This window comes from Nycticebus coucang, chromosome 11, assembly GCF_027406575.1.
Source record: "Nycticebus coucang isolate mNycCou1 chromosome 11, mNycCou1.pri, whole genome shotgun sequence".
NCBI lineage: Eukaryota > Metazoa > Chordata > Mammalia > Primates > Lorisidae > Nycticebus > Nycticebus coucang.
Genome location: NC_069790.1, coordinates 20,367,853 through 20,392,794, shown reverse-complemented (window position 1 = coordinate 20,392,794; position 24,942 = coordinate 20,367,853). Strand labels below are relative to the sequence as shown.

General features: G+C 46.6%; 1 protein-coding gene across 4 annotated transcripts in view; it reads left to right on the top strand.

The window, feature by feature from the left end:
• Nucleotides 1-17,184, top strand: part of EEPD1 (endonuclease/exonuclease/phosphatase family domain containing 1) — a 126,873-nt gene extending 109,689 nt beyond the window's left edge. For all 4 annotated transcript variants that reach the window (XM_053609709.1, XM_053609708.1, XM_053609711.1 and 1 more), the window contains exons 5-8: nt 4,153-4,287; nt 6,154-6,292; nt 14,740-14,931; nt 16,469-17,184. In XM_053609709.1, the coding sequence (XP_053465684.1) occupies nt 4,153-4,287; nt 6,154-6,292; nt 14,740-14,931; nt 16,469-16,668 (666 nt within the window). In that variant the 3' untranslated portion in view covers nt 16,669-17,184. The remainder of the gene's footprint in view (nt 1-4,152; nt 4,288-6,153; nt 6,293-14,739; nt 14,932-16,468) is intronic.
• The last annotated feature ends 7,758 nt before the right edge of the window (nt 17,185-24,942 follow it).

Below are 24,942 nucleotides of genomic sequence, written 5' to 3'. Positions count from 1 at the left end.
CAGACGGAAACAGGAGCTTAGGGTATTGGGAGGAGAGGAGAAATCCTGTTCAGGGCTCAGGCAGCAAATGGGTATTTCTGTCCTTTGTCCTTATAATCCCTTTACCGTAGGTCTGTGCACTGCCAAACTTGTGAAGAGCCCATTATTCATTGACTGAAAACTTCACATTCACCTTGGTTCATACATACAGGAAATCCTACATATTTGCTTTCAGGGGTGAAAAACACGCACACAGAAGTGTTCTATCAAAATTTTCAGCAGATTTTTATTTTGAATTTTCTTTCCTCATATCATATTCAATACCAGATTTACTCTCCTTGGAATGTTTAAATATCAGTGGGGTTTTAGGTGTTTTTTTTTTTTTGTTTGTTTGTTTGTTTTTTGAGACAGAGTCTCACGCTGTCACCCTGGATAGAGTGCCATGGCATCATAGCTCACAGTAACCTTAAACTCTTAGGCCCAAGCAATTCTCTTGCCTCAGCCTCCCAAGTAGCTAGGATCACAGGTGCCTGCACAACACCCAGCTATTTTTTTGTTGTTGCAGTTGTCATTGTTGTTTAGCAGACCTGTTGTTTAGCAGAACCTGTTTAGCAGGTTCGAACCCGCCAGCCTCAGTGTATATAGCCGTCGCCTTACCCACTGAGCTACGGGCACCGCCTGTAGGTTTAGGTTTTTAAAAAGATTCTTGATAATTGACCATGAGTTGAAAAAATATGTTATTATACAATTTTCCTATAAATGCAGATTTTTAAAAATCTCTATTATGTGCTTACTATGCTTACAAGCACAGGCGAATTATACTTACATGACTAATATTTATCATGTAGGTACTTAAATCATAAATGTATCCTAGATACACTCTGGCACCCTAGGCTGGAGTACAGTGGTACAGTCATAGCTCACTGCAGCCTCAAACTCTTGGGCTCAAGAGATCCTCCTGCCTTAGCCTCCCAAGTAGCTGGGCTATTGGCATGTACCATCATACCAGGCTAATTTTTAATTTTTTTTTTTTTTTTTTTTTGTAGAGATGGGGTCTTGCTGTGTTCTCAAGCTGGTCTCAAACTCCTGACCTCAAGCAATCCTTCCACCTCAGTCTCCCAAAGTGCTAGGATTACAGGCTTGAGTCACCATCCCCAATTTACTTTGCTTTTTTAAGAGCACTTTCTATGTATGTAGGTGTCTAAGGGTTCGTGAGGCTTTTATTTTCCATTCACTTTATTCTTTCATTTGATAAATTATTAATGAAATGTTGCTATATCCCAGGCACTATGTTCCATGCCAGATGCACACTGGTGAGAAAAATAGTCCCATTAGTCCAGCCCTGCACATTTCCCTCTGTAGTAGGAATCCCAACTAGAACCTGACCTGGCCTCTCCCTCTTGGCGGTTAAAGTATATTAGAGAGACAAGACAAGAAACCCTACTCTAGGTTAGGGTGTCAAGGCCATTGGAAAATAACATGAGGTTGCAGGGAAACCTGAGTTCTATTCACTCAAACCTCTCAGCCTCAATTTCTTTATCTGTAAAACGGGAATAGTAGCTCTTCCTTAGCTCCCAGGAGTTAAAAACGTAGTATGCACTGGAATGCATCACTACTGGAGCACAGGCCAGGGCCTGGGAGACAGGAGCGAAGCAGTGGGCTGGCTGGGCTGCATGGGACTGAGCGCTCAGTCTATCTCAGGCTGCAGCTGGGTCCACATCTGGCCAGTAGGTTCCATGGATCATCGTGGACCCAATGAGATCAAATCTTTCAGTTTCATTTTAATAGGAAATACCATAAATTTTTAAAAAGGACAGATAACCCCGTGAATTTTTATTTATTTATTTTTTAGACAAAGCCTCAGACTGACACCCTGAATAGACAGCCGTGGCTTCACAGCTCACAGCAACCTCCAACTACTGGGCTTACGCGATTCTCTTGCCTCAGCCTCCCAAGTACCTAAGTTGCTGGGACTACAGGTGCCCGCCATAATCTCCGGCTATTTTTTGGTTGTAGTTGTCATTGTTGTTTGGCAGGCCTGGGCTGGATTCAAACCCGCCAGCTCTGGTGTATGTGGCTGGTGCCTTAGCCACAGGTGCTGAGCCAATCCCATGAATTTTTTGAAAACACTATAAATCAAACAAAATATATCTGCTGATGATAAACGTTCAGTTTCTTGTTTTGACAAACATGAAAAAGTGGTAGCAGCCACTGCCATTTCTCCAGTGCCCAAAATTATGCCCAGGGATCTCTATCTGGCTCCCTTGCCTCACACCCTAACTAGCAGTTTACAGAGGACAAAATGAAGACCTAGTAGGATGAAATGTTTCGCCCAAAAGTTACCCTTTTGCTATGTGAGATGTTGCTCGGACGTGAGCCCACTTCGCGCTTGCTGGCTGGACTGTCCATGCTGTTCTTGACAGGGCAAATGGGGCAGGCTCCCAGGAGGTTGTGGGGAGCCCATGGTGGAAAGAATGGGTTGCACAGAGTGTGGGGCAGGGCAGGCCAGGTGCTGTGGGAACAGGCCGAGCAGTGTGAGGGGTGCTGCTGAAGATGGTACAGACCCATCGCAGAGCGGCCCTTGGGGGCCCTGAAGGATGTCAGGCACGTGATGATCTCATCCCTCAGGAAATGGCAACTGGGGAGATAAGCCTCCAGGGCCAACAAGGCAGTGGTGTTTATCTCACTTTATTCCTGAGGAACCTGAAGCTTAGAAAGACCAACCGGCTCACCGTGGGCCCCCAGCTGAATGACTCAGGTGGCACTGAGATGCGTGTTTTCTAATTCTTGAACGAGTGCTGTCTCCCCAGTGGGTGGGTGAGGAGATAATGTTAAAAAACCGAAATGCACAGCATGCAAAATACCGCTCCCCATTTGTTCCTTCCCTCCCGTAAAAGCACATTCTCCTGAGAGGTTGAGCCTGTCAGGTGTGTGGCGTAGACCTGGACTGACACTGGGGACTGATGGCAGTGGCTCAGGAGGACAGTTGTGCAAAGTCACTTCCCCTCCTTTTGCAATGACTAGGAGCTGTGCTCAGTGTCACTGGCCTCTCAGAGGCCTAACTGACCACTCCCCAAGCAGTGGGCACTGAGGGTGGCTCTTGTGGGCAGCCAGCCTCCACGGGCTGGGCTGGGGTGGGCAGGAGGAGCGTGTCTTCTTTCTGTGAGTGACAGTAGCGTGAAGTGGACAGACTCAGAAAGGCAGGGGCTTAGCACCAGGCCTAGGGACTGTGTTCCACTGCACACCCACAGGGCCTCTGTGAGACTCTGTCTACCTGCAGAGGGCTCTTGACCAATTGCAAACCATTAGGACTATTAGCTCTGACCTCCCGTCTTGAGCTTCTACCAGGCGCCAGGCACCATTTGTTGTAAGCAGTAGCTAATCAATAAGCAAATCCCATTCCTCGGAGTTTTATTTTTGATTTTCAGCATTGCCATACACAGCTGTGGGATTTTAGGGAAGTCACTTCACCTCTCTGAGCAGCAGTGTCCTCATCTGGTAAATGAGGGTATTTACTGCTACCTTGTAGGAAGTGATGATTTAAAAGGTAACTCTAGGTTCAGGGCCTGTAGCTCAAGTGGCTAAGGCGGCAGCCACATACACCAGAGCTGGCAGGTTCGAATCCCACCCAGGCCCACCAAACAACAATGACAACTACAACCCAAAAATAGCTGGGCGTTGTGGCGGGTGCCTGTAATCCAGCTACTTGGGAAGCTGAGTCAAGAGAATCACTTAAACCCAAGAGTTGGAGGTTGCTGTGAGCTGTGATGCCACAGCACTTTACCCAGGGCGACAGCATGAGACTCTCAAAAAAATAAATAAATAAAAATAAAAGGTAACTCTATGGTTAATCTGGACTCCACTTACCTTGCCCCAAGAAGAAAAGAGCCCAATCAACCCTGGGTGTATGCAAAGCTCCAAAATTGGCAATGTATGAGATTATTTTGGCATGGTTGGGGCAGGGAGTGGCAGGCGACAGGGGGGAGCAGCTGTGGCTTTTGTGGTGCTTTTGGTTTCGAAATAGCCCCTGTGCACTTGATCTGAAGACCCAAAGCAGAGTCTGCTGTCCATCTTCCATCTTGTCCAGCCTCTCCTGTTCCCCAGTGCTGGGCTGCACTGCGCTGTGTTAGGACTTTGATACTGAGGCTTCTCTCTCTCTCTCTCTCTACACAGAGGGCTGGGTACTCAGGATTCCTGTGGGACACAGCTGCAGGTGTGGAACTGAGAGATGCTACCTCGCAGGAGAGCTCACCCAGCAATGGGCACGGGAGACCTGTGGGCCCCAGCCCGTACCTCGCAAGGTTCAAGGTACCTGCTCCATTCGTTGGTGATCATCCACTTCTTTCTACAAAAAAAAAAAAAACTCTCATTTTGTAAAACTAGATGTAGAGATCTTGGTACCTTGGTTTTATTGTCTCGGGGTTGGGTCTGCACCTGCTCCTGGAGCTTCCTTGGCAGGTGAACTTGTCCTGGCCAGGAATGAAAAGGATTTTAAGGGACTTTCAGCCTGGATAAGTCTCACATCAGGGGGCAGCTCCTAGAACTGACACATACCAGAATCACCTGGGGAGGTTTTCCTTCATTCAGGGATTCCTGTACCCCACCCCAGACATACAGAATTTCTAGTATGGAGTCCCAGACTACCTGCCATCAGCACTGCGGCAGATGGTACAGATGGCACACCTGGTGCAGCTGGATTCAAGAGCAGCAGAACTACCCTGAGGAGCCCCTTGTCAGCGGCTTCTTTTAGGGGACACTTGATAGGTTGTTTGGGATTAGAGGGGATTTAAGACCTACCCTGGGCTGTGGCCAGGGACAGCTCTGTAACTGGCATTGCCCAGATGGGAGTCTTTGTTTCACCAGAGTCTAGGAACAGCAGATTGACTGGAGTGCTATGTCTCTGATTCCCTCTGGATGTGCCAATGACCTGCAGAATGGTCAGAAGTAGGGCAGCAAGAGGGAGAAGTCAGGGGCCAGAACAGGCGGTCAAGTTGGCAGGCAGTGAACTGTGCCCCCATGGTACATAATTATGGGATCATAGGTCAGGCAAGAGTGGTCCCTTGTCACAGACCCAGCAAGTCCCTCACCTGCTGGTTGCATGATACCCCCCTGCTTTCTGTGAGCTTCAGAGCAGTTCTAGGCCGGGTTTGAACCTGCCACCCTCGGTATATGGGGCCGGCGCCCTACCGACTGAGCCACAGGCGCCGCCCCAGGTACTTGGCTTTTAAACTTTATGTCATATTTTATATATATATATAGGCCAGGCAAGTGTAAGGTACAGATGCAGCATATGGCTCAGGCAGTGGGACCCCCTCCTGGCCTTGTGGTGGTTTCTCCTGTGTTCAGAGCAGCAGCTGCAGAGCTTTTCATCCTGGGTGGCGGTGAGAGCATGCTGAGGCCACATCTGGAAGATGAGACTGGCACCCTCCACTTCCTGGGGGCTCCTCCTATACCCTTTTCCTTCCTGGCAGTGTTTATGTTAGTTGCTATGACAAACGGAAGGGCAGGATTGCCAAAGCCTGAGGAGCTGAGCAGAACTGAGTGCCCAGCAGACAGACTCTGATGTCACATTTCTGTGCCCACACACCACAGGGCCTGCCCTTGGGAATGCACAACTGTGACATGTCCTGGGCCACCAGGTTCTGGGGCTTGTGGTTTGGACATGTTGAAATTAGGTTAAAATGAGCAGCAGGGCACAGCAGGTTCCAAAAGGAAAAGAACACAGATGGGAGCATGTAGGATTTGTATGTGCTGGGAGGGCCGTGGGTCCCAGCAGCGGGTCCGGGCAGGGGAACTCGGCTGGTCCTATGGGGCCAAGAACCCCAAATCTTTGATAACAACAAGGTGCCAGAGCCACCTCTTTCTTATATATGATTACATAGAAAGAAGACAACAACAGAAAATCCCAGATATGCCCAGCTTTTAGGCCCCAAAGAGGAGTGGGGGTAGGATGTTGGGAGTGGACTGGTAGAACAAAATAGGTCTTATTCCTGCAGGTGCCTGGGAAAAAATCTAAGATGGAGCATCACACTTGTCTCCTGGGGGTGTGGGCTGGCCTTGTTTTGTCTACCATCGCCACCTGTGTGTGTGCAGCTACTGATGAGCTGGTTGTAAGGGACACAGGAAATAGGAGCATCTAAGTCTTTCCCTGTTGCTTTGCTTCCTGCTGTCCAGGTGGGAAGCAATGACTTGACCCTTGTTAATCTTCACCTGGCAGCCCTGACCCTGCCAGGGGCTGAGAATCCATGCAGGAACCACAGTGACAGCCACCGGGTGGCGAGCTTCGTGCAGACCCTACAGGAAACCCTGAAAGGTAGGAAATTGCCTTTCTCCATGGGTCAGCCACACTTCTGTAGGGCACGCAACAGTGCTTCTTCCAAGCCAGCTCTCTGGCCACTTAGGCTGGCAGTTGTCAGCAAGGCAAGTCGCAGGTGCAGGGGACAGTCAACCCCTGCGATCTCATGGAGCTGCTCTGACCCCAAGTAGAGGAACACCTTTGTCTCTGTGGACCTAGCGTGTGAGTTCCCAAATGTCAGTTGGGGCTTCTCAGCCTGTCTTGGATGGAAACGATTAGGGAGGAAGTATAAGAGATGACTCCCTTCCCAAAATACAGCTCATTCTGAGCCCAGCTGCCATGGGGGTGCCACCCTATGGGTGCAACCTGCAGATCTGGGTGTGCTCTTGTGAAAGGGGGATAGGAAGTGGCAAAGAGAAATGGTAAATTCCTGATTGTGGGCAAATTGAGCTTTCCTTCCCAGCAGGATGCAGATCATGCTGAAGGAGCCTTGAACCTATCCGAAAAGCTTTATTTATATAACACAGGACTTCAGGCAAGTCCAAACCACTTCAGGCCCCCCCATCTGAACTGAGACAGTACTTCCCTCATAGGAGTACCCGGAGGGCTAAGTAACAGTGTCTGTGGAAGTAGCAAGGACTTGGTAGGGACTCTGGATGCATGAATTGATTTACAGTACTAGAAGAATTAAGAGAACGCTGAAAAGAGCAGAGCTCAGGAGAAAGGTGGGTGCCTTGTTTTCTAGGATCTGCCCCCAACAAATATAGGTCTTCTGTGCTTGGCTTACCAGAAGGAAAAGTTGACAACGCTGTAAAGACTGTGATCTTTTCAATTTGGCTTCATTTTTCAGAATACCCACTTTCTTTAGCTGAGAATTTGTGGCTGAAGGCCTGGAATTCTCTTCTATATTCTTGAGTCTTGCCCAATAGTCCTAGCTTTCTAAGATTTTCCTTATTAAATTGACTCCTCACAAGGCGTAATTCATGACAATTTGCCTATAATAATATTTCAATTAACTATAAGCTTACATGTAAGAAGGATTTTTTTTTTTTTTTGCAGTTTTTGGCCGGGGCTGGGTTTGAACCCACCCCCTCCGGCATATGGGGCCAGTGCCCTACCCCTTTGAGCCACAGGCGCTGCCCTAAGAAGGTTTTTATTGTGGTAAAATATACCTGAAGTAAAACTTACCCATTTAAATCATTAAGTATACAGTTCAGCAGCATTGAGTACCTTTGCATACATTTGCACTGCTGGGCAATCATCCCACCACCCAGAACTTTTTCATCTTCCCAAACTGAAACTCCGAACCCATTAAATACTAACTCCTCACACCCCTGGCACCCACCATTCTATATTCTGTCTCTATAAATTTGACTGCTCTGGAGAGTGCATGAAAGTGGAATTATGTGATTATTTGCCTTTATTTCACTTAGGTTGTCTTCAACATCCAGGTTGTAGCATATGTCCAAATTTCCTTCCTTAATGAGACCAAGTAATACTAAATTGCACTGCATAAACATCCACATACCGAATTTTGTTGTTTATCCATTCGTCTGTTGATGGACACTTGGGTTGCTCCCACCTTTGGGCTGTTTTGAATAATGCTGCTATGGACATTTGTGTGCAAGATTTTATTCTGAATCTGGACATGTTCTGACCAGCGTTCTACTTAAATGCTAAGTCCACAAGCTAAAAAAATCAGACAGGAGATTTAAGCCGAGGTGCTCTGTCCAAGAAGCAGCGAACTGTTCATCCACTGTTAGTTTCTAACCTGTTAAAAAAGATGACTTGACAGCTTTTCCCATCTGTGAACATTTCTATTGTTTTCATTCTCAAACATTTCCTTTCTTAATATGGAAGCAGGAAAGAAAGATACCAGGTCATAACTTCTGATAGCCTTAGGCAGTTACTGTTTGCTCCTCCTAATATTCAGGGAGTGATCAGGTTTTGGTCCAAAAACCTTGGGCAGGTTATTGTCCCAAGTGGCCAAGGGACTAGAGACCCACAGCCTGGCTCCGCCTTGACACAGGTAGGGACAGTGATTTATGCTCCCTGTGTGACCCTGCTTGTAACCAATATCCAATTAACTGTCAACTGGTGTCACCTCAGATCCAGGCATTCAGGAAGTGCTCCAGTTTGCCCCGATCTAACAAGGGTAAATAGATTAGCAGAGGGGTTCAGCGAAAACAAAGACAAGGCCTTTATTCTACAGGCTTCTGTCTCAGCAAACAGAATGATTTGGTGAGCAAACTCTGGGCCTTTCTGCCTTTGTCTGGAATGTGCATCCAGGTTGATGTCAGCAGGTATTATTTCAATCCCCTGGTAGAATTTTCTAATTTCAGACCTGACCAGGGTTTGAGGATAGGGATTTCCCTCTGTGAGCACAGAAAGAGTGAAACAGAGTGTGTAGTAATGGCTGACATCTGGGTGGAATGGTTGCTCAGTGGGAACCAGTTGTCACTGGCATTTTATAAATTTAGACACTCCGAGGCAGTCAGCCCCAGCATCCTCCCCTCACTTCTGGGAAGCAAGGGAACCATGAAGGAGGCAGGCAGATGGCTTTCTAGGAGTAGAATAATTCAGGCTTCTGCACACCTGAGGATTAGCAGACACAAGAACTGCCTTGATGTCATCACTAATGCAGATTTAACCAAAAGAACATGAGTTGTGAGAAATCTGGATATGCCTCTTTCAAAAAGAGAACTGTTATTTTCATTCCTAAAGTTATCCAGAGCTGGGTTTATTGTCTTTTTTTTTTTTTTCCAATCAAGTCTCATGCAGAAATGTTTATTGTCCCTTGATACCAGCATCTGTCCTGGTTTCAGAATTATCTTTCTTGGCCCAAACTTTGTCAAGTCTGCATCCCAGTGAAAACTTGTCCCTCATCATAGGGGAACCTTCTGCTTTAGTCTTTCATAACCTTCAGTGTTCCTTGATATCCAGTAAATGTAGCATCTTTCTCTTTGTTCTTTTCAAAATCAAACTGCAGCCTGATCTGAGGTCTTCCGCATGCTTCATGCTGGTCTTTTGAGCGTGTACTTGTCACGTTTCTGGCAGAACCACCAGCACTGTCCCAGCACTCAATGTGGTCACCACAAACAGCAGCCACATCGTGGTGGCTCTTCCATTCTTGCTGTCTGTGTAGCGCTGTGGAATTGAGGGCTGGCTTGGTGACTTTGGGTAAGCTATTCAACCTCTGAGAGCACTCAGAGGATATGGTAATAGCAGCGCCCGGAAGGGGTGGTGGCCAGTCGCTGATGTGCCAATGGAGGAAGAGGTTGGCAAGGGCTCAGTGAACCGTTGTCAATGCTGCCCAGGTGAGAGTTGTGACCATTACGATTACCCTCAAGCGGGCTTTGCTGTTAAAAGTTGTCACTGATCTCTCAAGATGGCAGGAGCTGGCTCTGCCCCAGGTTGCTGGGGTCTAGTGCGCACGGGGCCGCACGGCGGAGCCCAGAGAGGCTTCCACGCGACACGTCCCGGAGGACAGCGCCACCTGCCGGCGGCTCGGGTCGGTTCCCTTTAGAAGGCGTCCCTCTAGCTGTTCTTACCAAGAGTTGCCCAGAGCCCTGGGTACCCTGAAGATGATTTCCTTTATGAGCTGCTTTCCTTAAAGCCACCTCGCAAGCTGTGACGTAACGCCACCCCCTGCTGCATCCTGGCTCTTCTGAAGGGAATTTGTTACAAGAGGGTCCGGCGGAGTCCAGGAGAGTCCTGCGGAGCCTTGCTGGGGTCTGTTTTGTCAGAATTTCTACTTTCTTTACTTAGGAAATCCTTATTTTTATAACCATCCTACTTCCTCTAGGGTAAATCAGACTGTGGGAGAAATGCCTGAAACACTGTAAAGAGAAAACCTTTTCACTTTGGCCTTGAAAGCACCTTGCACTCCTTACACACATGCACACGCACACACACACACACACACACACACACTTGTGCGCGCGCACCATGCTTAATGGCTGCTGACGTGTCTCTGGCAAACTTGTGAATGTGGGTCCTTAAACTTGAAGGGAAGGGACCCTGAGGGACAAGGGAGCTGCCCCATCATGCTAGGTACTTTTGGTGGCTGCTCTGGTACTTTTGGTGGCAATGCTCAGGAAGAGAGGGATTGTTCTCCCCTTTTATGGACCAAGGTCATGGGGCTGGGTTATGGCAAAGCCCAGATTCCATACTCACAGCGATCTAGCTGTCTTCTTAGAACTGAGGCCAGGAGCCAGTGTTTTCAAATATGCTACTCTGGGGGGTTTTATTTCATTTTCAGTAACTCTCTGTGACTGATCTTCCTCCTAGTTAGTTTGGATTAATAAGGGTGAAACTAGCCGGGCGTTGTGGCGGGCACCTGTAGTCGCAGCTACTCGGGAGGCTGAGGCAAGAGAATCGCTTAAGCCCAGGAGTTGGAGGTTGCTGTGAGCTGTGTGAGGCCACGGCACTCTACCGAGGGCCATAAAGTGAGACTCTGTCTCTACAAAAATAAAAAATAAAAAAAAAAATAAGGGTGAAACAAGGAATTGGGAGAAAGGACACAAAATTTTCTTGCTTTTAGAGAATATGATTGTCAGTTTGTTACACCTAAAGTTAAAAAAATTTTAGTCATAGCAGGAAAATTAAGAAAACTGGCCAGTTACAAACTAAAACCACAAAACTAGTACCTTCTGACATGTCAGTAATAACTAGTTAGAATGTATAATGAGACAAAGCAAAGATCCAATTCGTAATAAAAAGTGAAAAATATTAAAATACTTCGAAACATGGAGGTAAAGAAAAAAAAAACTGTAAAACTTTACTGAAGAACATGAAGAAAAAAAGATGTGAATAAACAAGCAAACATGGGCTGTTGAGGAGACATCCATCCTTACCATAGTTCTGTGCAGTTTCTTGAACCAGGTTTCAGCTATGGCTTCCCCTGCCTGGCTGGATCCAGAATACACTAAATCACAATGTCTCTGAATGAACCCAGACTTCCTGGAGTGAGACTCAAAAATAATATTTTTTACCAGGCTGAGCAAGAACGAGACCCCTTCTCTACTAAAAATAAAAAATTAACCAGGTGTTTTGACACATTCCTGTAGTCCCAACTACTTGGGAAGCTGAGGCAGGAGGATCATTTGAGCCCAGGAATTTGAGGCTGCTGTGAGCTAGGCTGACACCATGGCACTCCAGCCTGGGCAACAGAGTGAAACTTTTGTAAAAAGAAAAAAAGCCACAAATTTTTTTGTAGTTTCTGACATTCCAAGGGCTTTTAAAACAGCCCCTTTCCTAGTTCAATCAGAACAGCCCCACTTTTAGCTACTCAACTTTTGGGGCTTCCTTACAGGATTTTGCTTGAGAAAAATAATCCTTCATTTAAAAAAAATGTTTGAAAACTGCTGATTTGAATCAAATCCATGTCTCAGATGTATTCACAGGTAGAAAAAAATAAGGTAGGAACAAAAAGATAAAGTTGCCATAATTGTGTGTAAATAAATATCCATGGCTATTCATGTATGTGCAGGAGACATCAGGAACGGGGGAGACCTCCTCTGGCCAGCCAGGGAAAGGAATACAAAAGTTAAGATGAGTTAAATTAAAAAAAAATTATAATCAAAGTTTCAATATCATGAGATTATATAAACTTTTTTTTTTTGAGACAGAGTCTTACTTTGTCACCCTAGGTTGAGTACTATGGCATCATAGCTCACAGCAACCTCAAATTCTGGGGTCACACCATTCTCTTGCCTCAGCCTCCCAAGTAACTGGGTATTTTTAGAGACAGGGTCTCCCTCTTGCTCAGGCTGGTCTGGAACTTCTGAGTTCAAGCAATCCACCCACCCTGGCCTCCCAGAGTGCACCATGCCAGCATTTTTAATGAAAGAATATTAAAACATACTATGGTGCTAGCTCAAGAAAGGGTTAATAGGATAGGCTAAAGCTCAGAAACAGATATATTGTACATGAGATTTTTTAAGTGACAGATTGATACCATAGTTCAGTTCCTAAAGAACTCTTCAAGAAATGATGCTTGCAGAAGAGGTTAATTGTTTGTGGGGAAAAATAAATCCAAGGCATGTTAAAAGTGATATATAAAAAAAAAAATAGACCCATAAAAAGAACTTAGTGAATATTTGTTTGATTTTGGAAGTACTCTAAAAAATTCTGTTAGACCATACTACGTAAAAAGATTTTTATTTTAACTTCTGTGTGCTTCAGTTTGGTCTTAGGCCAAATAAAAAGACAAATTAGAAAAAAAAACAATTCCTGTCTATGATAAAGGGTTAATATTCTTACTATATGGAGAATTCATATTAATAAATAAAATATTAAGGTTCTGTACAAAGAATAGGCACAACAAGCATCCCCAATACCCAGGTCTTGGTTTCTAATACCATTCTCTGCTAAAAGAAATAAGGATTCCTTAGAGAACAGCTGAGTCCAGGACTAAGGCAGAAAACAGGCAGGACGGTCTTGGAACACCCTATAGTGAAAGAAGGGTTCAAACAGAAAACAAAAGTACACAGGAGTCAACTGAAAGAGCTCCCAGTGACCAAAGCTGGAAAAATGCAGCAAAAAAGTAAATAACATGGTACTGGATTATAATGCAAGCATAAAATAAGTATCCATGAGTCCATACCTATCTAAATAAGTGATTGGATAATTTAATAAATGAGGAAGAATAGCTAAATCTCTTGTACAGCAGAATTCCACATCTTTTTTTTTTTTGAGACAGAGTCTCTCTCTGCTGCCCAAGCTAGTAGCATCATCATAACTCACAGCAACCTCAAACTCTTGGGCTCAAGCAATCCTCATGCCTCAGCCTCCTGACTAGTTTTGATGACAGGCATCCATCATAACACCCAGCTAGTTTTTCTATTTTTAGAGACAGGGTCTGGCTCTTGCTCAGTGTGGTCTTGAACTTCTGAGCTCAAGCGGCTCAGAGAGTGCTAGGATTATAGGTGTGAGCCACCATGACTTACATCCAAACAACTTAAGTAGATACTCTTCCAAAAAGGAGGAATAGAACTTAATTTTTCTATAAGTGGAAGGTATCATTTTCATACATTTAGTTAATTTTTTAGTGATAATGCTCAATGTCACTGAAGGATACAGTTAGAGGAACTTCCTTACATGGCTGGAGAGGGTTGAAATTTGAGCCACCTTTGGAAAGTAGGCTGGCAGTATTTATAAAGAATCTTAACGGGCGGCGCCTGTGGCTCAGAGGAGTAGGGCGCTGGCCCCATATGCTGGAGGTGGCAGGTTCAAACCCAGTCCTGGCCAAAAACTGCAAAAAAAAAAAATTAAATTAAAAAAATTAAGAATCTTAACAATGACCATACTCTCTAATGGCAGCTCTGTACAGTACTAAAGACAGCAAGCAGGGACATAGATACTTGAATGAGATACCTACTTCAGCATTATTTATTGCAGTGACTACTGGAAATAGCCTTAAAAGTGACCCATAGCAGGAGAATGGTAAATTGCAGGCATCAACATGGTAGACAGATGCTGTGGGCTACCCATTGAATGCCAGGAAGACTCAGCCTTTTATCCTGGTCCATTGATCTGAATTTGACTTTTATGCAGATAGAGCACATCTGTTTCAAGGAGTAGCTACTGCTTACATCTTCAGCCTCTTCTTTAACTTCTGGCTTCTGTATTCCTCATAACATAGAAGCACCCAAGTATACTTCAGGTACCCATCCTGGCTCCCCAAGGAAACCAGCCTGTTTCTTAATTCTCTGCTTGTGCACAAGTTCCCTGTCATCCTGTTGACCTCTGAGACCCAAGTCAGTCATTGCCTCTTCCAGGGAGCCTTCCCTGACCACCTTTCTCTGTGCTACACTGGTCTCTGAGTGTGTTTTTATTTTTGCACCTATGCTCAGCTCTCATCTTTCTTCTAGTCCAGGGGTCCTCAATCTTTTTAAACAGGGGGCCAGTTCACTGTGCCTCAGACCGTTAGAGGGCCAGACTATAGTTTAAAAAAAAAAACTATGAAGAAATTCCTGTGCACACTGCACATATCTTTTTTTGAAGGAAAAAACAAAACGGGAACAAATGCAATCACACCGCATCATGTGGCCCTGGAGCAGTTTGAGGACCCCTGTGTCTGTCTCTCCCATTACACTGTGTGAGCTCCCAGAGAGCAGCACTTGGGTTTTATTCATCTCTGAATCTCCTGCACAGTAGGTGGTCTGTAAACGTTTGTTGTGCTTTTGTTTAATATTAGGGCAAGACCTTTAGGCCTGTTTTTGCTGTAACATTTGGACCCCATCTTATTTCCAAATGCATTACTAACCTACTCTTACTGTTTGGACATTTTTGCAAGAGAAATTTGGAAAAATGGGGAAAATGAGAACCATGGTGCAGTCCATGGTGTGGGGAATCAAATCAAATCAGAGGATCGCAATCTTGTTTCAGTGGGCTGTAGTCAATGTTGGATTTAACTTCCCAGCAACTCATAAATTCCTCACATTTTTCTTTCCACTTTCCAGGAGAAAAAGATGTGATTATATTAGGGGATTTTGGCCAAGGCCCAGATAGCAGCGACTGTGATGTGCTGAGGAAAGAAAAATTCCATCACCTGATCCCTCCGCACACCTTCACCAACATCAGCACCAAGAATCCTCAAGGCTCGAAGTCTCTGGACAACATCTGGATCAGTAAAAGCTTAAAGGTTTTCACTGGTAAGACAAAAACCCACTCCTTCTTTCTCCTGTTCAGAAGTAAGTTTAGAGAAACATGTTTGGAGAGACAAAAATTATCATTTTTTGTGGGTTACTGTAAAATTATCATTCAATCAGAGACACTTTTAAGAGTGTGGGGGGTGACAAGTAATTAAAAGATACCCACTGATCTACAACAAGGGCAAACCTGGTTATAGGCTAAGGGAGTCCTGATTTAGAGGTGAGCTGATAAGTTACCCTAACTTTAAGGACACTTATTCCTTCGGCAAACATTTGTCAAGTGTTGAGGCACCGTGTTGTGGAAGGAGGTGGAACCAACATGCTGTGTGAACAGATGTGTCATGAGGGAATGAGGCAAGTGCTCAGTGTTCCACAGCTCAACCCTGAAAAGCAGTCATCCTCCCCCAGAGTACTAACCCGCTGAGTCAGGAGACAGTTAGCATTACGGAAGAGATAGTAGGATCTTTTGATGAGAGATAAGAATGGGTGGTTCTAAACTCTCACTGGAAGCTTTATAAAGTCTCAACATATGCATATTATGCTTTAAAGAGAAATTTAAAAATAAGGAAAGTACCAAGGGCTGGGTCACACTGCAAAAGAGTCTGGCAGGCATCCAGGGCCAAGATCCTCAAGACGAGGATTTCTAGTCTTAACTGTGTTACCAGCTTCTCTACCTCTCTCTGGGACACTGATTTCCTGTTGGACTCTGTCATGGGAGGATCCAAATGGTGAAGGAAAAAGTGGGTCTTGGAGGAGTGAGAGTTGTCAAACAAGACAAGACACAGTCTGCAGAAACTGTCAGCTGGGGTCGGAGGGCCGCCTGCCACGTGCCCAGGCTCTCAGGAGGGGTACCAGGGAGGTGAACTTGGCAGGAGCCTGCCCGCATGAAGAGAGCTAGAAGGAAGTTAGAAACCATTGCACCTTTCCCCTTCTTGTTAAGTTGTAATAACTGTAGTTCAGGGAGGACTTACCCCATCACAGAACTGTCCACTGCGCACACCACAGTTCAACCCCAGACCCCAGGCCTCTGTTGATCTTACACTGACCTTGGCGCTGTCATCCCTGCGGACCACACAGAGCTCTCTTTGTTTTGCAGTTGTTCCCCTAACTATCTGTTCTACTTCATATTTCTAAACCTTTATTTTTTAAATATACTTTCTGATTAACCTCTGTAGTTTTCTCTTTTTTATCCTTTCTATAGAATTTATTTTCTCCTTTTTAGTGTCTTTTGCTTTGCAAAAATAGGACATTCACTTTGGGCATCTTTACCAGGCCCTGGTGAAGATCATAGTGGTGCCTAAGCCAGGAGGTCAGCCCACATGCTGAGGAGTGTGGGTGTGGCTGGGAGGCCTGGCCTCTGTATAGTTTCAATGCCGAAATGCATCAGCCCTCATTTATGTGGAAAATCAAATTGACTAAGACCTTTTGTCTGCACGGGCAAGTCAACTACCTGAGCAGCACAGTCAGGCACCCCAGTTTACAGGATCCCACCCACCCTTCAGCCTGATTTCTGAGTCTCTTTTTCCTCTCCTGTCAGGTCATTGGGCTGTCGTGAGAGAAGGTCTCACGAACCCTTGGATTCCAGATAACTGGTCTTGGGGTGGAGTGGCTTCTGAACATTGTCCTGTGCTGGCTGAGTTTTACATGGAGAAGGACTGGAGCAAGAAGGAAGCCCCCCGAAATGGCAATGGGGTCGCCTTGGAGCGGAGTGAAGCCAACATCAAGCATGAACGATGATGACACCAAATCAGTTTTTCTACCCCTTGACCCAGGAGGGCACAGACACGAGCTAACCCTTTGGGGGAAGTTCGGGGCCAGACTGCCTTTTAATCTTCATTCTGAAAACATCAGCACACAGGCCTTGGCCCATGGCCTTCTCTGTGGATGGTTCAGGGCCTATGATGGGGACAGGGGTATGCTGGGCCTCACCACACCACGCAGTGAAATCAGAAGTCCAGCAAAGAACAGAAATGCCTTTTACTCTGTGGATGCTGCTGGCCTTAGCAGGATGGGGCCAGCTGTGTGCTGCTGACTGGACGGCAGCACCAGGAGAACAGTAACCGAGGTGAGAAGAAAGGAGAGAGGTGGCTCAGGCTGCCCGCCCTGGCTGAGCAAAGCCAGAGTACTCGTTTCTGACCACCAGGATGTGACGTTCTGGCTGCCCATTTCAGAAAGCTTTTAACTGTGATTGAGCACTCTTCTCAAATATTTTGGTGATTTTTAGTTTTGTTTTGAAAAAATAAAGAGAGATTAACCTGCCTGGCTGCAATGAGAGCATGGGCTGGGTCCCCTGGCTGTATGGGTTGTGCCACTTAAGAGAGGTCTTGGTGGGACTGTGCTCTGGCGCCCCAACCTTCTCTGCCTTTCCTACGCTGTTCACACCCACTCCCCGAGACCCGGCAGAAGTGCCCCTCACGGCCCTGTTGAATCACCTGGGGTCTCTATACCATCTTTATTCATCTCCTCTCTCCCAGCCGTCCATCATCCCCTGTCTCCACCGGCTGCCTCCTGCCTGGGAGTGGCATCTGTGCTTCTGACAGTTGGCATAGTGCCCCCTGCAGGACAGGAATTCTCACAGCATGCTGTCATATTCTTCCTCCTGAGATTCACAGCACAAAGTAAATAGATGGCATCCAAACTCAGCATTTGCACATATCTGCCTATGCTTAACATTAATGGAAAGTAGAAAAATAAATAGTGAAAAGGTAAGTCATGAGCTTAGATCATCCAGATTATTCCAGTTTCCCATGGAAGCTAAGGCTTTATTCCTCTTTCCACATCAAACATTCAGTGTGGACTACTGTTGAAAACGGGCCTATCACCAAGCAGTGTGAACCCAGTGGCTTCACACTGGGCCCAGACTGATGGGCCATTGTTTTGGGGGCCCTGGCTCCAAGGAGAATCACTATTCAGGGGCATGGGAAGGAAGCCCTTTTCTGGGGGCCGTAGGAGTGGTTGGGAGTCACAGGCCCGTTCCATGGGTGGGCGAGCAGCTTCTGTCTCCTGGGTGCAGTCTGTGCCTCTGCAGGAATCAGAATGTGAAATGTGACAGCTGAGGCTTGTTGGAAACCAGCTGAGTTAGCATTGAAGGTCATGAGGAGCAAGTCAGGCAGGGTAGTGTATTGCCTGTAGTCCTAGCTATTCAGGAGGATCGCCTGAGCCCAGGAGTTCAAGACCAGCCTGGACAACACAGTGAGACCCCGTCTCTTAAAATTAAAACCATGAGGGTCAGTGAAGCATGCTTCCTAGATGATGATGTCACTTTTGGTAGCTTGTCTAAAGTTAAAACCTCCCCTATGGGCCAGGCGCAGTGGTTCACACCTGTAATCCCAGCATTCTGGGAGACTGAGACAAGAGGATCCCTTGAGCTTAGGAGTTTGAGGCCTGTCTGAGCAAGAGCATGAGACCCTGTCTTTACTAAAAGTACAAAAATTAGTTGGGTGTGGTGGCAGGCACCTGTTTTCCCAGCTCCTTGGGAGGTTGAGGCAGGAGGATCCCTTGAGCCCAGGAGTTTGAGGTTGCTACAAGCTGGGGTGACACCACGGCACCCTAGCCAGGGCAACAGAGTGAGATTCTGTCTCCAAAAAAATATTAAAATAAATAAACTAAAACCTCCCCTACATTCACCAGCCAAATGCCCCAGATCCTTTTAACCAGATTGTTGGGGGTGGGTGGGAGGGGGATGGCACCAAAAGTGTGGAAAGAAAGACTTCTTAAGTGATACGAGGGAAAAAGAAATCTGATCAAATGACCTCTGTGAGGGCACTAGGTTTAAGCCAGGAGGTGGGAGCAAAATGGCAGCCACACCTCATTGGCCCTTTTCTCTCCTAACATCCCCAGCCAGTGCCCAGGGGTGTGCCCTTGGGCAGCCGGTCTCACTCCAGCCCAGCCTACTTGGGGTTTGCTTTTTTGGCTTTGGTTTCAGGTTTTGCTTTGACGTGTTCGTGTCCTTTAATTAATAGACTTAATTATTTACAAGAGCATTTTTGGGTTGATAGACAAATCAGGCCCAAAGGACAGAGCATCCCCCCTCCTTTGCACATTCCCTCTCACATGTATTCTGCTTAGTGTGAACCTTTGTTACAGATGAAGAACCAATCCTGCAGCTCACTGTTTACAGTAAGTTTAATGTCTGTGTTATGCACTCTATGGGTTTTGAGAGATGTGTAATGACATCTTGTTACAATATCAAACAGAATAGCTCCCCTGATCTAAAATGCCCTTGCACTCCACATAGTTATCCCTCCCTTCACTCATGGCAGCCACTGAGCTTTTCACTGTCTCTATAGCTTTGCCTTTTCCAGAGTGTCATGTAGTTGGAATCACAGAGTATGATGGGTTTTGTCACTTAGCAACGTGCATTGAGGTTCCTTTGTGTCTTTTTGCGGCCTCATAGCTGCTTTCTGTTCCTCTTTCTTGTATGGAATTTGTCAGCTCTCCTTTGGATTGTTCTATGTCCTACCCTTCCCCAGAGCTTCTGCCCCCAGGTGCCCATCCCCACCTCAGTCCACAAATGTGGCACTTCTGTGGGTCTCTCTCCCCACTCTGTTCTTTTCTTCCTTCTCCCCCTGCCAGGATTCTATGAGCAGGACCTGATTGTAGGAGAAGCCCTGGGGAGTCCTCTAGTGCTGAAGGGGTCTTAGGAGGTGGGGAAGTGAAGGGATTTAGTGCTAGGAAGCAGTTATAGCCCCACAGGCGCCAGATGTCCTCCCTGCTATCACAGGAGCCCGGCAGGCATGGGGCCAGCCCCTCCCTTCCTGGCCCCACAGAATCTCTCCCCTCCTGCTCATTGTCCCCCAAGAGACCTGAGATCAGAGACAGCTCCCTTCTCTTTTTATGCTGGGGCCGGGGCTATCAGTAGTGCTGGCACCAGCCCCGCCTTGGTCTGTCAACAGATTTAGCAGGGGTGACGCCAAGGGCAGGCAGAAGTCCTTCTGAGCCTCAAACAATCAGGGCCAAGCCATGACTCCTCTCTGCTGCTTTAGGGAGCATAGGAAGCAACATGGGCGTGGCCCTCCCTACGGCTGCATTTGAAGTCCGGGATGGCATCTCCCTCTCTGGGGTTCTGATGGTGGGAGTTCTCCTCCTCTGCTGAAACCATTGCCCTCGGAAGTGGGCGAGGGCCCTAACAGGTGAGATTGGGGGATTTCATTTCCAGAGTCTACATTCTGCCTAGCAGGGCCTAAGTCTCCACCATCTGTGGAAGGGCTAGAAGGACATCTCACCTGGGGCCACCACAGCGTTTGTTTCTGGTGGAGAAGAGTTAAAGACTTTAGCACTTCTGTTTATCTTCTTTCTTTCTTTTCCTTTCTTCCTTTCCTTTCCTCCCTTGCCCTTTCCCTTCCCTTCGACAGAGTCTCACTTTGTCCCCCCCAGTAGAGTGCTGTGGTTTCACAGCTAACAACAACCTCAAACTCCTGGGCTCAAGTGATCCTCTTGCCTCAGCCTCCCAAGAGTCTGGGGCTATAGGTGCCCACCATAATGCTGGCTATTTTTAGAGACAGTGTCTGCTCTTGGCTCAGGCTGGTGTCAATTCCTGAGTTCAAATAATTCACCTGTGTCGGCCTCCTGGCGTGCTAGAATTACAGGTGTGAGCCACCATGCCTGGCCCTGAATGCCCATTTTCAAATAATCCTCCCACACATTCATTGACTCCTGATTGGTCTAAGCACTTTGTACATTTAACTGCTTTAATCCTCAGAAGAATCCAGATGAGGAAACAGGCCCACAGAGGGTGACCAGCCTAGATCTGTAATTAGCAGTCCCAGAGTCAGGATGCCGCCTGTCTGTCCTCCTGGTAACCTCATGCTCAATACCCGAAGGCTAAGTGGGATATAAACTCTTACACCCAGACGGAGTGGGTAGCGTTTCTGACTGAAGACCCCAGCCGTGAGGTTGTTCTCAGTGGCTCCACGGTACAGAGACGGCAGATCTGGCTTCTGTCCCAGCTGTGCTGTGCCCTGGCTGCTGGCCCCTGCATGTTGGATTTGTCAGGCCAAGAACCAGTGTTCTTACCTTTTAAATGAGGAGAAAATCTCTCTCAAAGGATTGTGAAAAATGAAAGTGAACATCTGTTCAGGTCTTGAAACAGTATCTGACCACAAGGCCAGTTGTACAACTCCAGGAAAAGAGAGTCATTTGTTTCCATCACAAGGGCTCACTAAGTGGCAGCAGTTTAAAAAATGATTTTTAATTGGTTATGTATTGGTGTTTAACTTTTATGCCCAGTGTCTCTTTGTTCCTTCCAACCCAAAGGTTAGCTTGGTGGTTTCCCAACAACATGTAGACTTACACTTCCTACTGGTCAGTAAAAAAGCCCGGTTGGGCTGGCAGAAGTGGGGATACCCTGCCTACTGGTACTTGTCATGTGGACAATGATCATCCATCCTATATTTTACTGAAAAAGACTCTAAGGCTCTCTGAAAGTCAGATTGCCACTCATGGGCTCCAGCTGTTCCTGGCAGAGAAACTCAGCAGGGAACTCCCTAAGCCATCTCCCAGCAACAGCAAACACACTTTTGAGTTACCCTGAGCAACAATGGCAGGTGAACTCTGGGTGGATGCCTGCAGGGGAAGCAACCCTGGGTCTGCAGGTGTGGTTCCAAGGACATCTGTAGAGCAGCTTACAGGAACAGACTCATTGTAAGCAGAGTTGTGAGAGGCTGAAGAAGGGATGGGCCACCCACAGTTGGGGACAGTTCACTGCCCTCCTAGAGGGAGTTAAAAAAATATTTGAAATGACACGTGAACTCACACCTCGGCCTGGCCCAGCACTACCTCTCTGAGTGAAGAACCCCTGAGTGCCACAGGGGTGCCAAGGGAGGCTTTGTCAGTGCGAATGCACAAAGGTATTGGCCCAGCAGAGTTACGAAGACATAGACACAGATAAGATCTCACATGTGCATGCCAGAAGCGTTACAGTGCAATGCTTTATTAACAGAGTTTAAGCAGCCTGAGCCTGTTTGATTTGGGGGTGCTTGCTGAGAGTCCTAGGGCTGGGCTGGTGCCTGTTCCTGCCCCTCAAGAACAGCTTGCCACCCACAAGGCAAATGTCAGACATTTGCCTGGGCTTGGTTTCAAGAAAGCTTGATAAAGAAATACTTGAGTGTTTCAGTTTGAAATGTCAAAACTAGGGCAGCGCCTGTGGCTCAGTGAGTAGGGCGCTGGCCCCATAAACCAAGGGTGGCAGGTTTGAACCCGGCCCTGGCCAAACCGCAACAACAACAAAAAAAAAATAGCCGGGGGCGGCGCCTGTAGCTCAAGGAGTAGGATGCTGGTCCCATATGCCGGAGGTGGTGGGTTCAAACCCAGCCCCGGCCAAAAAAAAAACACACAAAAAGAAAAATAGCCGGGCATTGTGACAGGTGCATGTAGTCCCAGCTACTCAGGCGGCTGAGGCAAGAGAAGTGCCTAAGCCCAAGAGCTGGAGGTTGCTGTGAGCTGTGACGCCATAGCACTCTACTGAGGGTGACAAAGTGAGACTCTGTCTCTTAAAAAAGAAAATGTCAACAATAAGACAGTCCCTCCTAGGAACTTCCTAAGCAGCACCCTCCAGCCTGCCAGTTAGAATCAAGTAGGTAAGGGGACAGAGAGCTAAAGCCGGAGCATCTGTCCATTTACCCATCCAACACGTGTTCACTGAGGGCCTACTATGTACCAGATGCTTCTTCACAAGGTGAAGCTTATATATTAGCAGGGAAGACAGAAATAGTTATTCATAGCTATTAACATCATTAAAAATTATAATGATTAAAAAGCCATCTGAAAAAAACTATACGGCAATTTAGAAAAAAAAAAAAGCCCACCTTAAGATAAATAATTCTTTTTAGCCAATTTTTGTTTTTGTAACTAGGCCAAAAGAAAACAAACTAATGTTGACTTCTGACATGTAAACCACAGTAAGTCTGAACAAATGAAAGGCAACTGTGGACGGGCCTGCCCCTGGAGGCTGTTTCTCCTTGTCATCTCCGCCACTCTGGGAGGCACAGCTGGCCCATACAGTGTCTTCCCACCAGAATTTCCTGATCAAGGGATTCCTGGCCAAGAAGCAAAACAAAATAGTCCCATTTTCCAATGATTTCAAATGAAAACTGGTAATAAAATCAGGCACAACTCTAAGAGGAGATAATGGGGAAGAATCAGGTGGGACCTAGTAGGGATTGTGCAGGACATGGCACGTGTTTGTGCTGTGTCAGAGTCACTAACATTGTGCCTCATTGAGCTGAAAATGTCACTACTATCTGAAGAGTTAAACATGTTTTATTGGGAAAATGATTTTTCTCTGTGTGTGCTGTAATATGGGTTGGCTCCATGAGAAACATGTAAGCCTTTTGTTTGAACTGCTAAAAAACTAACAACAACAACAACAAAAAGTTCAGTTCTCAGGCTGGGTGCAGTGGCTCATGCCCCTGTAATCCTAGCACTTGGGAGGCCCACGCAGGTGGATTGCCTGAGCTCACAGGTACAAGACCAGTCTGAGCCAGAGAGAGACCCTGTCTCTAAAATAGCTGGGCGTTGTGGCGGGTGGCTGTTAGTTGGGAGGCTGAGGCAAGAAAATCATTTAAACCCAAGAGTTTGAGGTTGCTGTGAGCCATGATGCCACGGCACTCTACCAAGGTGACAAGGTGAGACTGTCTCAAAAACAAAAAAAAAAACAAAAAAATTCAGTTCTCAAGAGGCTTATAGTGAGACATCCAGGCAGAGGTGGGCTGGAGGCAACTAATACTTTGCTCACAGGAGCTGATTGTTAAATTTTCATGAATTTTCCAGCCAGTTTAATTTTTGGTAGCTTATAAGTGCTCTTGGTGGGAGTATTTACATTGTGGAAATTGACAAAGACTACTAATCAGGGCATTTTGCACTGAGAACCAGTTGTTGGACGTTTCCCAGCACATCACCAAGTCCAGGTCTAGGTGCCTCAGTGTGAATCAGGGCATGGGGATCCAGTTCCTAACCCAGACAGAGGTTGTCTCCTTCACACCTGGGAAGATGCCCAAAGGATAGAGACGCTTCACTCTGGAAAGACATGGCCCACTGGATTATATGAGCAAAGTCTCAAGACAAATCTCCAACTGTTCTGAGGGAGAAGATGAGAGTTTCTCTTTAAACCCTGAAATTGTTAAAGCATGGATGCTGTTGTACCTTCATTTGAGGTCAGTTCAGTGGGTGCTTCTAGCACTCTCCTGCTTTGCCGCCCCAGAACCTTTGCTGCTGCGGTTCCTCCTAACCGACACCTTCCTTGCATTGAAATCTACCCATCCCTAAAGCCCTGCCCAGGCCCCACCCATCACCCGCCTCCTCAGGGTCTCTGGTCTCTCCAGCCACACTGCTCCCAGCCTGCCTCTGGGGTGATCCTAACATCCACAGATTTCAGGCAGATGCACCCCTATTGCTGGGCATTAGAAGCCACTAGTGGGGGGTAGGGGGCAGCCCTGGCCTCCATGGTCAGACCAGGTGAGGCAGGCTTCACCTGAGGCTTTTTGTTTTGGTGTCTAACAGGTACCATAGTCAGTGATGGATGAAGCAATCCCTGAGTGTCCTTCTGCCTTCCACTGTGGTGAATTATTATTTTTTTTATTTATTTATTTTTATTAAACCATAGCTGTGTACATTAGTATGATCGTGGGGCACCATACACTTGGTTCATAGCAAAATAACTAAGAAAATGCTACAAAAGCTATGTTAACTAATGTGATGAAAATGTGTCACTGTGATGAATTATTAAATAATTATTGTTGGAAGGAGGGAATTAAAAACTCAAGTTTTACTCTGACGAAGAGTGCATGCAGGTGGAGGGGGATCTGAGCGTCAGATAAGGAGGGCTGTGGAAAACAAGTGGCCTTGACAAGGGTGGGTGGGGCTAATGCAAAGGTATAGGCTGGGGAGCATTTCCTGTGGTTTCTGCTTTCTGGAAACTGCTTGGAAGGCTGAGTAGCCGAGGTCCATCTGGGACCCTGTTCTCACCACAGAAACACGTTGACCAAGGAGAGCAGATGGCAGAGATCCAGGGGT